This window comes from Muscardinus avellanarius, assembly GCF_963383645.1.
Source record: "Muscardinus avellanarius genome assembly, chromosome: 18".
Lineage (NCBI taxonomy): Eukaryota > Metazoa > Chordata > Mammalia > Rodentia > Gliridae > Muscardinus > Muscardinus avellanarius.
Genome location: NC_137804.1, coordinates 39,813,938 through 39,828,713, shown reverse-complemented (window position 1 = coordinate 39,828,713; position 14,776 = coordinate 39,813,938). Strand labels below are relative to the sequence as shown.

Sequence of the window (14,776 nt, the reverse complement as noted above, 5' to 3'; positions counted from 1 at the left end):
TGAGCTATACACCTCCAGCCTTATTTTGTTTTTTTATTTTGAAACAGGGCTTCACTAAGTTCTGAGGCTGGCCTTGAACCTGTGATCTTTCTGTCTCAGCCTCCCAAGCACTGGGCATCACCACGCCCAGCTGGTTTGTGACTCTCTGTGTAACTGTGTATTTGTGCGATTTCACAGATGTATATGTCAGTGTGTGCACATGTGTATGGAGCTGCCGCTGGGGCCCTCCTGGCGACGCCATGGCCAGGCCTCCAGGCTGAGCAGGGCGGGAGGATGTGCAGGGATTAGCACGCCTCCCCTTGCTCTGCATGGGCTTCTCGGGTGGCATGTTGCGGACTGAGACTCCTAGAGCCCCGCGGTGTCTCTGACCCTTTCTTTAAGTTTCCTTTATTTTTATGTCTTTTCTTTTTCCTCTTTTTATTTCTGCCATTGCTGTTCTTGTTCTTGTTCTTTCTGTTGGGGATTGATCCCCAGGCCTTCCAGTCCAGAGAGATCAGGAGAAGGTCAGGAGAAACCTTGGGCATTGGTGAGGTGAGCCCCTGGCGCACAGTAGGCATGCTTTATGCAGAGCTGATGGTACCCACTAGGCAGTTTATATACATGAGATGGCATTCATAGGCGTGTTCTCTGCTGAGCAGGCTGCATTCTGTAGGCACACTTTATGTGGAGATCCTTGCACATGGTAGGTATACTTTCTGTATGCTGCTCAGCACACACTAGGGCTTCACTGACTTTTCTGTGTGCATGTGATTTTTTTCACTGACTTTTTCTGTGTGTGTGTGATTGAAACTGGAATTTGAACCCAGGGGCATTCTACCTCTGAGATAACACCCCCAGCACTAATTTATTTTTTATTTTGAAGCAGGGTCTCACCAAGTTGCTGAGGCTGGTCTCACCCCTACCATCCTCCTCCTGTCTCAGCCTCCAGGAACTGGGGTCACAGGCATATGTCATGTCTCTGCACCCGGCTTCACTGGCAGTCTTGTGCAGATTGCAGTCGTGGCTCAAAGCAGCTGAAGTGGTCATTGCCGCCCCTTCATTCACGCCCTGGTTTGGGGCTCCTTCCCTAGAGAGTCCTCCTGTGTCCCCTGCAAGGCCCTTATCTGACATCCCTTTTCCCAGATGGGAGGACTAAGCCCAGGAGGGCGGGCACTGCCACACTCAGCAAAGGCGAGGCAGAACGAGGCTCCCCTGGTGCCCTGGCTCTTCCTCCCCTTCCCCGGCCTCTCCAGACCCCACTCAGCACCCCCAGGCCTCCCCACGAGCCCCACTTCCAGAAGTGCTCTTCCAGCTGGGCTCCTTAACCTGGAATCTGAGCCAGATTATCCTCTAGTGGGCTGGGTTGTTTGCTCCTGTTCCTAGGACTCAGGTGTCAGCACAGGCCCTGGGCTGCTTGGAGGCGGGGCTTGGACTCCACAGGCCCCCACCTCAGAGCCTCCTAACCCTGCACCCAGGCATGGGGTCCAGCCTCCTCCCTGCCCACTGTGAGATGGGTGCTCAGGAGATGTTGGCATGAGGCTGGGCCTGGGTTGCTGACACTCCAAGATCATCCTTTATCTCCTACCCTCCGGACATGGAAGGGCAGGGATGGCTGTAAACATCGCAGCTGAGGGTCACCTTTGCCCAACTGAAACTTGCCCCCGCCCCGTATAGAATTGCAAGTCCTAAGGATCTAGTGCCCCTGCCGGTGGTGGCCTCTGCTTGCAGCTGGTCCTGCCCACAGCTTATTTTGGCAGCTGGCCCAGCAGGGAGGAGGCAGCCCAGGCTGGGGATTGGCTGGCCTAGCAGGGAGGAGGCAGCCCAGGCTGACGATTGGCTGGCCTAGCCGGGAGGAGGCAGCCCAGGCTGGGGATTGGCTGGCCCAGCCCAGCCCAGCCCAGCCTTGCAGCTGCCTCCAACTTAGGAAACCCTGATACAGAAGTCTCAGAGGAGGGAAGAGGAGGTTGTGGGCACGAGCTCTCCCGACAGAAGGTGCCAGACTGCGGTGCTGGGGCAGGGCTTCCTTCCTGGGATGGGGAGGGTGCTGACCAAGGCCAGGATGGCTCCGGGAGCCAGTGGTTTCTGGGTAACAGCCACTCAGGAATGGTTCAGGAAGTGCGGGCCCGGCTCAGTTTCCCTTCCTGCGCCCCTCCAGCTCCTCCTCCTGAGATGCTCTCACTGTCTTTCTCCCTGGTCTTCCTCCCATCCTGGAGCACCTCCTGCCCTTCCCACAATGCCGTTCCTCCCCATGTGCCTTCCTGGGCCTCAGCTGCTCCCCCTGTCTGCAGGATGCCGCAGCTGGGCCTCTCCTGGCTGGGCCTGGGGCTGGGGGCCGCCTCTCCTTGGCTGCTCCTGCTGCTGGTCGGCGCCTCCTGGCTCCTGGCCCGCTTCCTGAGCTGGACCTGTGCTTTCTACAACTTGTCTCGTCGGCTGCGGTGTTTCCCAGAGGCCCCCCACCGGAAGTGGTTCATGGGTCACCTGGGCCAGGTGAGTGCAGAGGCGGGTGAATCTGGAGCATCACAGGGGTGTGGGCTTCGCAGGGGTCTGGAATGGGCCCCGGGAGCTGAGATCAGGGGTGGCTGGGTCCAGGACGGCAGAGCAGCGAGGGTGGGGCTCCCTTCTTCCTCTGTCAGGAGCTCATTCCAGGACCGGCTCCGAGCCCCTCACATGGGTCCTCCTGCTCTGCTCAGGACTCAGCTCTGGCTGTCTTCTCCACATGGGAGCACCGGCGTGGGCTAAGGGCAGCCGGCACCAAGGGGGCCCCGGGTGCTCCCACACTCCGCTGCTGGCCTGGGTCCTGCGGCACTGTCCAGCAGCATTGCTCGTCCCTCCTCTGTCGGCTCAGCTCTGGGCTTTGGTGTTCACAGGCCTGAGCCACAATGTCCTCCAGGCTCCCAGGGGCACAGCCAGGCTGGGGAGAGGTGGGGCTCCCCACCCTCACCCTTCCTGAGTTCCCTTCCTCTTTTTTTTTGGTACTGAAAATTGAACCCAGGGGCAGTCTACCTCTAAGCTACAACCTCCAGCCTTTTTCTTTTGTTTTGAAACAGGGTCTTGCTAAGTTGCTGAGGCTGTCCTGGAATCTGTGAACCTCCTGTCTCACTCTTCCAAGTACTGGGATGACAGGCCTGCACCACCCTGCCCAGCTCATTTTCCTCTTATCTTGCTCTCTCCCCTAAGATATACTAACAGACCTGTTGCCCAACCCAGAAAACGTTGTCTGCTCACTTCTGCTTTTGGAAGCCATATTTGACCTTCCTCTTTACTGCAGTCTTTGACTTTGACCTGCCTCGATTTCCTCCTCTGGGCACTGTGCCTCGGTGGCTTCACTGGTAACGGGCACTGGTAGTGGTTCGGTGTGTGCCCAGGCTCAGCGAGAGCAGGCACAGGATGATCTGCCTGGTGGGTGGCGGGTGCTCTCAGGTGGGTACTGTCACCCTGATGGAGTGCTGGAGGCCCCCTCTGTTCCCCTGAGGTCTCTGAGGCTGAAGGTCCTTGTAAGGACAGGAAAGGATGTGGGTCAAACCTTGGGGACATGTCCTGAGGCCATACTACTGACCACAGATCCTGCCCGTAGAATCTCCTCCCTGACACACCCAGGGATCACCTTGACCAGATCCATGGGCGTCCCATAGCCCGGGCAGGTGGGCACCTGACACGGTCCGTCTCAGGTGTGCCCACCCTGCCTTGCTTGCAGATCCCGCCCACAGAGGAGGGCATGAAGAAGGTGACTCAGCTGGTGAGCACCTCCCCGCAGGGCTTCATGACCTGGCTGGGGCCTGTCATTCCCCTGGTCACTTTGTGCCACCCCGACATCATCCGATCCGTCCTCAATGCCTCAGGTACCATGTGGACCTTGGCCCTTCGAGGGGTCAAGTCCTCTACCCCCAGCCTCTCTGTGTCTCTGCAGTGCCTGGGCCCGTCCCTCAGCTCCCAGCCTTCTTCCTCTTCCTTCGGTTTACTCACTGGCCCCCACTTCGCTGTCTCCTTCCCCACTGATGCCACACTTCCCCCATCCTGCTGGTTCCTGCACCCCGGGGCTCCTGTCCTGGAGGAAGCCTCTATCTCGAGGAGATGAATCAAGATAGAGACGTCCCCACCTCATAGGGTCAGCAGGGGACAGGTGGGCAGTGACCCTGGCGCAGAAGCCAGCTCTCTGCTGGGCAGCGGAGGTGTCCTGGGGGAGGAGGCGCTGGGGCCGGGTCAGGGACGATGAGGAGGAGGCATTAGAACAGGGGCAGGTGATGGGGACCAGAGCATCTGAAGTCCCTCCTGTGCCTGTTGCCAGGCCCCAAGCCACAGGAGAGCCGCCGCTGCTGGAGTCTGGGCTGCCGTTCGCAGGACCCAGCTCCTGTGGGCTCCTTCTGCACCGCTGCGCCTTGTATGCTGTGGTGATATCTGGCTCCTGCCCCAGGAATCTCCCAGAAGGTGTTGCCCCAGCCTGGCTGCCTTCTCCTGACCTCTGCCCTCCCCATTCTTTGCCAGACCAGGTTGAGCAGCAGAAGGGTAATACCAAACAGACCGTGGCTCTGATTCCAACATGCGGTTGATTCTGGGCAGGCTTCTGACCCTCTCTGGCTGGTGAAGTCTCTTTCAGTTAGTTGTGAGTGACGTGACTCACCCTGCGATGTAAGCCTAGAGAGGGAGCTCTTGGCTATGAAGTTCAGGGATTGGTCTCCAGGCATGTCTGGGTCCAGGTTTTAAGCAGTGTCCTTGGGAATCTGTTTCATTATCTCAGTTTTGACTTTCTCTGTCTCATTGTTCTGTTCAAAGCCATCCTTCTTCCTGGTCTGAACGAGTCTCAGAAGTTCAGTTCTGCGTGAGGACTCGCCATTCCTCTGGACTCTTCTCTCTCTCTCTCTCTCTCTCTCTCTCTCTCTCTCTCTCTCTCTGTGTTTTTTTTTTTTTGTGGTACTGGGGATGGAATTCAGGGGCCTTCTACCTCTGAGCTACACCTCCAGACCTATTTTATAACTTTATTTGGAAACAGAATCTCACTAAGTTGCTGAGAGCCTCACTAAGCTGCTGAGGATGGCTTCTAACTGCGATCCTCCTGTCTCAGCCTCCCAAGTGTTGGGATTACAAGCATGCCCGCCTTCTGGGCTTCTCTCAATGATCCATGAACAAGTTTATTGCCCGGGCCTGAGTTATAGGACAAATTCTTCATTTGGCTAGGCGTGGTGGCATATGCTGGTAATCCCAGGGCTTGAAAGGCTGAGTCGGAAGGATAAGAGGTTCAAAGTCAGCCTCAGCAGCTTAGTGAGGCTCTCTGCAATTTAGTGAGACTCTGTTTCAACATACAGAATAATAAATAGGGCTGAGTGTGTAGCTCAGGGGTAGAATGCCCCTGGGTTCAATTCCTAGTACCGCCAATATATATAATTATATCATGTAATATATATTCTGCATTTGATGGCCTCTGATTGCCCAATTTTCACAGGAAGCAGTTCCAGGTGCTATTGTTTTCCAAATGCAAAGCAGTTCCATGGGTAAGACTCAGGCCTTGGGTTCACACACCCTGGCCTCAGGGCTTAGGCAGGCCACCTCCCTGGGAGGGCGTTTTGTGTGTGTGTGTGTGTTTGACTCTATCCTTCAGAGCCTTATCTGGAAAATTGGGTGGAAGAGAACCCAGATGAACACGGTGTTTGGGGTCCTCATGGGGACTGAGTCTCTCTGTGCTTGTAATGGGGGAACTGTTTTGTCATATGTGGAGGGCCGGGGCAGTGAGCCCTGACGGAGCCGAGCACAGAACAGGATGAGCTGCCAGGTGGATTCCAGGGCTCCACCGGGTCCCCACCCTGCGAGTCCTGCTCGGGCAGCCTGGAGCGCGCACTGTAGCTTCTCTGCTCTTTGCAGATTCAGAGTTCAGAGGAAGGTCTCCTGTACACCCAGGGTCTGGCGAGCACCTTTGGGGATGTGTGCTGCTGGTGGGTGGGGCCCTACGACCCCGTGCTCCGCATCTTCCACCCCTCCTGCATCAAGCCCGTGCTCTCTGCTCCAGGTAGAAGCTGCTATGGCCGAGCTTGCCCAATGCCAAGGTCTCTGCGTTGCTTAGGCTGCCGGGGGATCGCGGGCGGGCAGGGGCTGCAGCAGTGAGGCCCGGCCTCCTTGGTCTCCCTGCACCCCCCACCTGTGTGGCCTCGGGCCTGTCTGCTCCTGTTGGGAGTCTGTCTGTGTGATTCCCGCCCTGTGGCCACATCTTGACCCAGGTTCACTGACACCTGGGTCCTGGTTACACCTGGAATGTGTTGTACCCGGTTCCACCTGGAGTCCTATGGTCGTGTCTGGGCTCGGCTGTGGCTCAGACGTTCTGGGTTGGCTAGTCATGTCTGTTTGAGTCTAATCTCAGCTGCTGTCTTGTCTTTCCTGTAGGGCTGTGTCTAAGCCATGTTCAGGGCTTCTGTGAGGTCCCTCTGAGAAGCGACTGAGACCTTATTTGACTCTTGTCTAAGGCAGGCAGGTCTTAGTTCCTGTCTGAGGCCCAGCTGGACCACACCTGGGTCACATCTGGATACAGTGGGGTCATTCCTGTCTGGGTCTGTCTGTGAGCACACTGAGATCTGGCCTGGTCCTCTCTGGTCCATGTCAGAAGACGTACGGCACGTCAGGGAAGTCATGTATGTTGGGGCCATGTTTGGGGCATGTTAATACGCATTGTCTGTCACATGTCACAAAATCTAGGATGTCCTAGGTTCTGCAGAGTGTTGTGTTGTGCTAGAAGGTTCCAGAACACGTTGGGCCACGCAGGAGCCGTGTTTCGCATTCTGCGCTGTTCACCTGCGTCTCTGCTCTGCTGCAGCCTGGTCTGGTCCCCTGGCCGCCCCCTTGTCCCACGTCCTCCGCCCTGGGCTCCCTCCTGCTCTGCCTGGCTTGGAGGGGGAGTGAGGCCCTGGCTGGTCTCCCAGCCTTTTACCTCCCCATGACCCCTGATGGTCTCCTTCCTGCCAGCTGCTGTTGCCCCAAAGGACAAGATGTTCTACAGATTCATGAGGCCTTGGCTGGGTAAGTAACTGCAGGGAGGGGGCTGGGACAGCTTTGGGTGCGGGGAAGCCGCTGCCCTTGCCCATCAATCAATCACGGCCATCCTACTAGGAGATGGGCTTCTGCTGAGTGCTGGGGACAAGTGGAGCCGCCACCGTCGCATGCTCACGCCTGCCTTCCATTTCAACATCCTGAAGCCCTACGTAAAGATCTTCAATGACAGCGCAAAGGTCATGCACGTGAGTCCCTCGAGCCTGGGTCCCTGTGGGAGCCTAGGGCACTGGGGCCCGGACAGAGCGGTCTGCAGGTCTGGATCTGCGGGGTCACCCCGAGGACCCAGAGGCTGGTTTTAAGGAGTCTGTCCTGGTGGTCAGGGTTAGGGAGAGGGTCAGGGGGGCCAAGGCCCAGCCCCAGCTCCGCCCCCTTCTCTGTCCAGGACAAGTGGGAGCGTCTGGTCTCGGAGGGCAGCGCCCGCCTGGAGATGTTCGAGCACATCAGCCTCATGACCTTGGACAGTCTGCAGAAATGTGTCTTCGGCTTCAATAGCAACTGTCAGGAGTGCGTCCTGGCTGGAACCTGGGAACCAGGGCCACAGGGCATGGAGCCGTGGGAGGGCGGGGCCAGAGGAGGCTTCCTGGAGGAGCTGGGCGGGACTGATTTTGAGGGACAGGGAGGGAGAGAATGGGTCCTTGCAGGAAGGATGAGGTGCTGGAGTGAGGACAAGGGGCTCGGGTGAGCACTTGTGTGTGCAAGCTGCGGGAGCAGAGCCTCGGAGGTGAGGTTGGCGGGGAGGAGTGGCTGGACCGTGTGGGCAGTGGAGAGCCAGGCAGAGGGCTGTGGACCTTGTCCTGAGGTTCCCAGGGAGCCAGGAAGGTATTTGATGCGATGAGGGGTAGGATCAGAGCTGAGCTCTGTGCAACACCAACCAGCTTGTAGATGCCAGATGGAGTTGACACTGGATGGGGGTCTCCGAATGGGCGGGGCCAAGCATCGGAGGAGAATGAGACTTGAGTGTGTGTTTCAGGAAGGACAAGGACAGGACACTAGGTAGAGAGAACGAGAACAGGTATGATGTCCAAACGGGGCTCCGGAGAGATGCAATACTGGGAGAGAAGACATTTATCAGAGCTGAGCCTCATGGCTCCTCCCCAGCGTGGGTCGGCGGGAGCTGTGTGTTTCCGGACACCCAGTTTCCTGCCAGGAGGCAGCTTCCAGCTGCTGGTGAGTGGTGATCCTGGGCCTTTAGGGTTGTTAAAATCACTCCCCCACTTTTTCCTCATCCTGCAGGAAGCCTAGTGAATACATCGCCGCCATCCTGGAGCTCAGTGCTCTTGTGGTCCAAAGGCACCAGAACCTCTTCCTATACCTGGACTTCCTGTACGCCCTCACAGGAGCTGGGCGGCGCTTCCAGGAGGCCTGCCGCGTGGTGCACGACTTCACAGACGCCGTCATCCAGGAGCGGCGCCGCACCCTCCCCAGCCAGGACATGGAGGACTTCTTGCAGGCCAAGGCCAAGTCCAAAACCTTGGACTTCATTGACGTGCTCCTGTTGGCCAAGGTGGGGTCTCTAAGAAGAGGATGGGTCTTTTTGTGTGTGCGTATGTGATGTCGCTGGGCATCAAATCCAACGTCTTGCATATGCTAGGCTATCCCTCTACCATGAGCCACATCCCTGATCTCAGGGAATGGAGTTTTTTCTCCTGCTGGGGATCGCACCCAAGGGTATTTTGCCTCTGAGCTGCACCCCCAGCCCTATTTTTTTTTTTTTATTTTGAAACAGGGTCTCTTAAGTTGTGAAAGTCCTTGCTAAGTTGCTGAGGCTGGATGGCCTTGAACCTATGATCCTCCTGTCTCAGTCTCCCAGGTATTGGGATTGCAGGTGTGTGCCACCACACCCAGTTTGGGGGATGGATTGTGATGTCCAATGCCAAGTCAGATAACCTGAGCTTGATCTAGAGGGTACGGGGCGTTGTGGAAGGTATCTGAGGGCAGGACAAGCCAGAACAAAAAGATTTTAAGAGATGACTCCAGATTGCAGTCATCAGAGGACTGCTAGATTTGAAACTGTGAATGGCCAGAGGTTTTATTGTGTTTACAGGTTAATAAGTTAGCAATAAGCTCTTCTCTATCTACATATATGTTAGCAGATACATCAGACTCATATGAGGATCCCTGCGATTAGTCAGGGCAGTAACAGCAGCCGGAGCAGGTTTGAAGCAATGACTCACCCTTCTTTCTTTCACTGAGTGATGTCACTTTTTTTTTTTTGTGGTAATGGAGATAGAACCCAGGGTCACTCTACCTCTGAGCTATATCCCAAGCCCAGTTTTTTACTCTTTATTTTGAAACAGGGTCTCACTGAGTTGCAAAGGGCCTCACTAAGTAGCTGAGGCTGGCCGCAAATCTGTTAATGCTCCTGTCTCAGCTTCCCAAGTACTGGTATTGCCAGTGTGGGCCACCATGCCTGGCTGATGTAACATTTTTAATTGTCTGTGAAACAGGGTTTACACCCTAGGAGATAAGCATGCATATTATAAGGCTTCAACTATAAATAGGACAGAGGGCTTATTTGTCTCTTCTTGCTGAGAGAGGGGGAGGGGGGAGAGAGAGAGAGAGAGAGAGAGAGAGAGAGAGAGAGAGAGAGAGAGAGAGAGAGAGAGAGAGAGAGAGAGAGAGAGATAGAAAACGAGAACGAACAAGAACCATCCTGGAGCATAAACAAATTGCTTCTGGAGCAAAGACATTCAAACCAAGCAATCTGGATTTACATTCCCCCTTAAGAATGTGAGCAAGTATCCAAGGTAATTCATGCTCAGTACCTAACTTCCAAGGTCACTTGCCATTCAGTCATCTTGTGCTGCTAACTTCCTCTCACAGATACCGAGACATGAAAATATCCATGCATGGATCAGTGATTTCTGCAATCAGGAGGCCAGGAGGGTGGCTGTGGGGTGGGAATCTGTCCACGGTGGCCGAGGGAGGTGTGAGTGGGCCTGGGATTCTGGCTGGAAGACAGATCTTCAGAGGCAGTCAAGTTAGACTCAGGCTCCTAGACCTGGTGTGACTCGAGGGTCTCGCCCCGTCTCAGGATGAAAACGGCAAGGCCTTGTCTGACGAGGACATCCGAGCGGAGGCCGACACCTTCATGTTTGGGGGTGAGGGTCCTAGTGTGGGGCACAGGGGTGGGCCCCTCCATCGTGGCGGGTGGCCCCTGGGTCCCTCCCTGTGCCAGCCTCCCTTCCCCATCCTCCCTGGGCCTCCCTGGGTGGGCGCTGTCCACCCTCGAGTGCTGAAGCAGCCCAGAGACCCACGGCTGCCCGGCTGCCCCTCAGGCCACGACACCACGGCCAGTGGCCTCTCCTGGGTCCTGTACAACCTGGCGAGGCACCCGGAGCACCAGGAGCGCTGCCGGCAGGAGGTGCAGGAGCTGCTGAGGGACCGGGAGCCCCAGGAGATCGAGTGGTGAGTGTGCGGGTCCCGGGCCGATCCTGAGCCCTGGCGTTGCTGTGCTCCTGAGAGGGCGAGGGGAGAGGTTAGTGCTGAGTCCTCCATATTGGCTGGTGGGAGTGGGGCCTGAGCCCAGAGGTGGGGCTGGTACCCAGCCTGGCCAGCGAGGGACATGTTAGAGGCTTTACAGACAGGAAGGTCAGGACTGCTGGGAGAATTGGTGACAGTGTTTGAGGACAGATGTTGCCATTTAGCACATGTTAATTAGTGAATATCTTCCATCTTTCCTTTCCTTTTCTCTTAAAAAAGCATTTTCACCTCCCTGAATGTTTGTCCTCCTGCATTCTAATTTCTACCCTACTGCCCACCCAGAACCTACATCCCTCATCCATGCAGCCTGTTCAGTCCATTCCCCACCCTGCCTACCCACCCCTGTTCTGTGCTCTAGATGCCTGGAAGGACTCTGTCCAGGGATGTACCCCTGGAACTCCCAGCTGGTAGGAGGAGAGTCCCAGGTCATGTCCCTCCAAGCGCACACGAGCAGGGCCGGCACTGAGACTAAGCAAGCCAAGCCCAGAGGTAAAGGAAGTGTCTCTGCTGAGATGCCGCGTGCTGATCAGGAGACATTTAGCGCTCACTGGAGAACAACTGAAAGTCTGAGCCAAGGAGGGGGTCAGAGAGAGAAGGAGGAAGAGGAGGAGGAGAAAAGAGAAGATAGGAGAGGAGAGGAGGAGGGAAGACGTATGTGTGAAGGGGAGAGGCACAGAGAGATGGAAAAGGAAAAAGTTAAAAAGGAGGGAGGAAAGGGGGGAGAGAGAGAGAGAGAGAGAGAGAGAGAGAGAGAGAGAGAGGGGAGAAGAGAGAGAGAAGAGGGAAGAGAGAAGAGAGAAGAGAGAAGAGAGAGAGATTGCGTGGGGGCAGGGCGTGATGAAAGTTCAAGTCCAGCCAGGTAACTTAGTGAGACCCTGTCTCAGAATAAAATAGAAAGGTTTTTCTGATGTCTCTCAGTTTTAGAGTACTTACCTAGCATGTGCAAGGTCCTGGCTTCAATGCCCAGTAATGGGGTGAAGATGGGAGTCAAAAAGCAAAAAACAAAAACAAAAACAAGCTCCATTAATTTTGTTTCTCATTTCTAGTTTGATTTTTCTCAATGCCATAAATAATATTTATTTTCATGAAACATTATTAACTTTTTTTCTTTTGGTGGTACTGGGGATGGAACCCAGGGGCCTTTTACCTCCGGGCTGCCCTCCCAGACCTATTTTATATTTTATTTGGAAATAGGGTCTCTTAAGGCAGCTGAGGCTGACTTCAAACCTACACGATCCTCCTGTCTCAGCCTCCCAAGCGTGGGGATTACAAGCCACCATGCCCGGCTTCATTATTAACTTTTTTATAGTGGGAGTTTGGTTATTGTTTTTGCCTGGAAAAAGCTTCTAAAGATACCTGGCGGCTATCTGGGTGCAGTGGCACATGGCTGTCATCCCACTACTTCGGAAGTTGAGACAGGAGGATTGTAGGTTGGAGGTCAGCCTCAGAAGCTTAGTGAGACCCTTAACAAGCCAGAGAGACCCTTTCTCAAAATAAAAAGCAAAAGCTCTGAGGGTATAGCTCAGAGGTAGAATGCTCCTGGTTTCAATCCCCAGTACCAATAATTTTTTTAAAAGTACCTGACAGCATATTTTCCTATTATCTTCCTTGCTATTTCTCAAATATTGAATCCACTTGGGGCTTATGGGAGCGAGAAAACATTTCACTGGACAATCAAGGGGCAAGGGGGTCAGGGCGGTTTTGCTCCTGGATGACTGTTGGGGTCCCCTAGGGAGGACCTGGCCCAGCTGCCCTTCCTGACCATGTGCATTAAGGAGAGTCTGCGTCTGCACCCCCCAGTCACAGCCGTCTCCCGCGCCTGCACCCAGGACGTGGTGCTCCCGGATGGCCGGGTCATCCCCAAAGGTACCACGTGGCGGGGGAGGAGGCAACTGGGCAGGAAGAGGGGGCCACCGGAGGGGGGGGCTTGTCCTGATGGCCCCCTCCTCTCTCCCACAGGTGTGATCTGCCTCATCAGTATTTTGGGGACCCATCACAACCCAGCGGTGTGGCCCAACCCTGAGGTGCTCAGGGCCCCTCTCCCCTCCCATTCTTGCCCACTGCAGGGGTCCTAGAGGGGGGTGGCATCTTGATCCAGGAATCGGACCTCACCTGCCCCACCACATGCATCTGTGTCTCCCTGGCTGTGCTGGGAGGCCCGCGCCCCACGGCAACCTGGTTTCTGTCTCCTCCAGACCTATGATCCCTACCGCTTTGACCCAGCGAACACCAAGGACAGGTCGCCTCTGGCCTTTATTCCCTTTTCGGCAGGGCCCAGGTGAGGACGGGTGGGGTTGGGGCTCTGGGAGACACCCTGGGAGGAGCGAGGGGGGGGGTTCCGAGTGGTCAGTTCCGGGTGTGCGTCCTCGCAGCTCACGTGCAAAGGTTGAGAGTGGGTGTCAGGTGGGCGGTGTGCTCAGAGCCCCTCCCCACAGCTCCAGGAAAAGGGGTTCGTGCGCTCAGAGCCCCTCTCCAAGACCCCAAGGAAGGGGTGCGTGCGCTCAGAGCCCCTGCCCGCTGCTGGTCTGAGTTGGGGCTGGGGTCTGGGCCAGACTCGGGGATATGGAGGCCCACATGGGGTTCAGGACGTCAGTGCCCCTCGCTGCACCCCAGGGTGTTCGGGGTGGGCTGGGGTTCCGGCCAGGTGGCGCTAGGATGGGGTCTGGGTGGGGTCCCCAGCGCGCTCAGAGCCCCCTCCCCTCCTGCAGGAACTGCATCGGGCAGACGTTCGCCATCAACGAGATGAAGGTGGTCCTGGCGCTGACGCTGCTGCGCTTCCGCGTCCTCCCGGATGCTAAGGAGCCGCGTAGGAAGCCAGAGCTGATCCTGCGCGCCGAGGGTGGGCTCTGGCTGCGGGTGGAGCCGCTGCCCTAAGGAGCCGGGACCCAGACTGCGGGGCGTGGCCCCTCCCCTCCCACACGACCCCGCCCACCACGTGGCCCCGCCCCAATCGTGTGGCCCCGCCCACGAATCGAAATAAACTGTGGTCACCTGTGTCTGAGCCTCCCTGAGCGCATTCTGGGGAGACTGGGCGACCGCGGGGGTCCAGAGCAGCGCCTGGGTGGGAGCGCGGGTCTGCTGTCTTGACCTTCTCTTGAGTTGACTCGGAGACTCCCACACCGCGGTTTTTCCCCTTCCTAAGTCTGTGAGATTGAAGCAGCTCGGAGTAGGAGGTCTAGGCCCCTAATTTATAGCTTACCGAGGTTCTCCAAGAGCAAAAGAATTCAGTTTAGGAGCGTGCAGCTTTTAGTAGGAGACAAAGAAAGCCAGCTAAGCTCCTGTACAGGAGAGAGGTCCTGCTAAGGGCCTGCGGTCTATAGCAGGGCGCCCCAGTCACCTTCCAGGAGCCACTGCTGCCCTCCTGGAGGCTAGTTTATGTAACCTGGCAACTCATCTGATTGGTCCATTTTGGGAATCCAGTTTGGAATCTGAGGCCTGATTGGTCCTTTTTTTAAATATATTTTTTCATACTGTGGATTGAACCCAGAGGCATTTTACCTCCTAGCCATACCACCAGCCCATTTTATTTTATTTTATTTTTTAATTTTGTTTTCTGGGGATGGAACCCAGGGGCATTTGCCTCTGAGCTACACCCCCTGCCCAATCTTTTGTTCTTTATTTTGAAACCGAGTCTCACTGAGTTGCAGAGGGCCTCACTAAGTAGCTGAGGCTGTCTGCGAACTGTGATCCTCAGGTCTCAGCCTCCTGAATGCTGGGATTACAAGCGTGGGCCACCACACCCGGCAGTCGGCAGTATTTTTTTTTTTTTTTTTTTGGGTGGTACTGGGAGTGGAACCCAGAGGCTTTCTACCTTCGGGCTATACTCCCAGACCTTTTTTATATTTTATTTGGAAAAAGGGTCTCACTAAGTTGCTGAAAGCCTCACTAAGTAGCTGAGGCTGGCTTCGAACCCGTGCGATCCTCCTGTCTCAGCCTCCCAAGCGCGGGGATTACAAGCATGCACCACTACGCCGGGCTATTTTTAATTTTTAATTTTTTTTTTTTTTTTTTGCGGGTCTGGGGATGGAACCCAGGAGCATTTGACCTCCAAGCTACACCCCCTGCCCTATTTTTTATTCTTTATTTTGAAACCGGGTCTCACTGAGTTGCAGAATGCCTCACTAAGTAGCTGAGGCTGTCTGCGAACCGGGATCTTCCAGGTCTCAGCCTCCCCGAATGCTGGGATTACAAGCGTGAGCCACCACGCCCGGCTTATTTTTAAATTTTGAAACAGGGTCTCGTTAGATTTCTGAGGCTGGTGTTGAACCTGTGAGCCTCCTGT

The 14,776-nt window shown here is 55.8% G+C and overlaps 1 protein-coding gene across 1 annotated transcript; it reads left to right on the top strand.

Annotated features, from left to right (window-relative positions):
* Nucleotides 1-2,268: 2,268 nt before the first annotated feature.
* LOC308276579 (cytochrome P450 4F2-like) lies at nt 2,269-13,368 on the top strand (the record flags this gene model as incomplete). Its single annotated transcript, XM_080715403.1, has 12 exons — nt 2,269-2,466; nt 3,674-3,818; nt 6,925-6,978; nt 7,069-7,196; nt 7,394-7,515; nt 8,245-8,515; nt 10,046-10,112; nt 10,290-10,419; nt 12,227-12,360; nt 12,454-12,518; nt 12,690-12,772; nt 13,203-13,368. The coding sequence occupies 12 exons, from the start codon at nt 2,269-2,271 to the stop codon at nt 13,366-13,368; spliced, it is 1,563 nt and encodes a 520-aa protein (XP_080571529.1).
* Nucleotides 13,369-14,776: the final 1,408 nt, after the last annotated feature.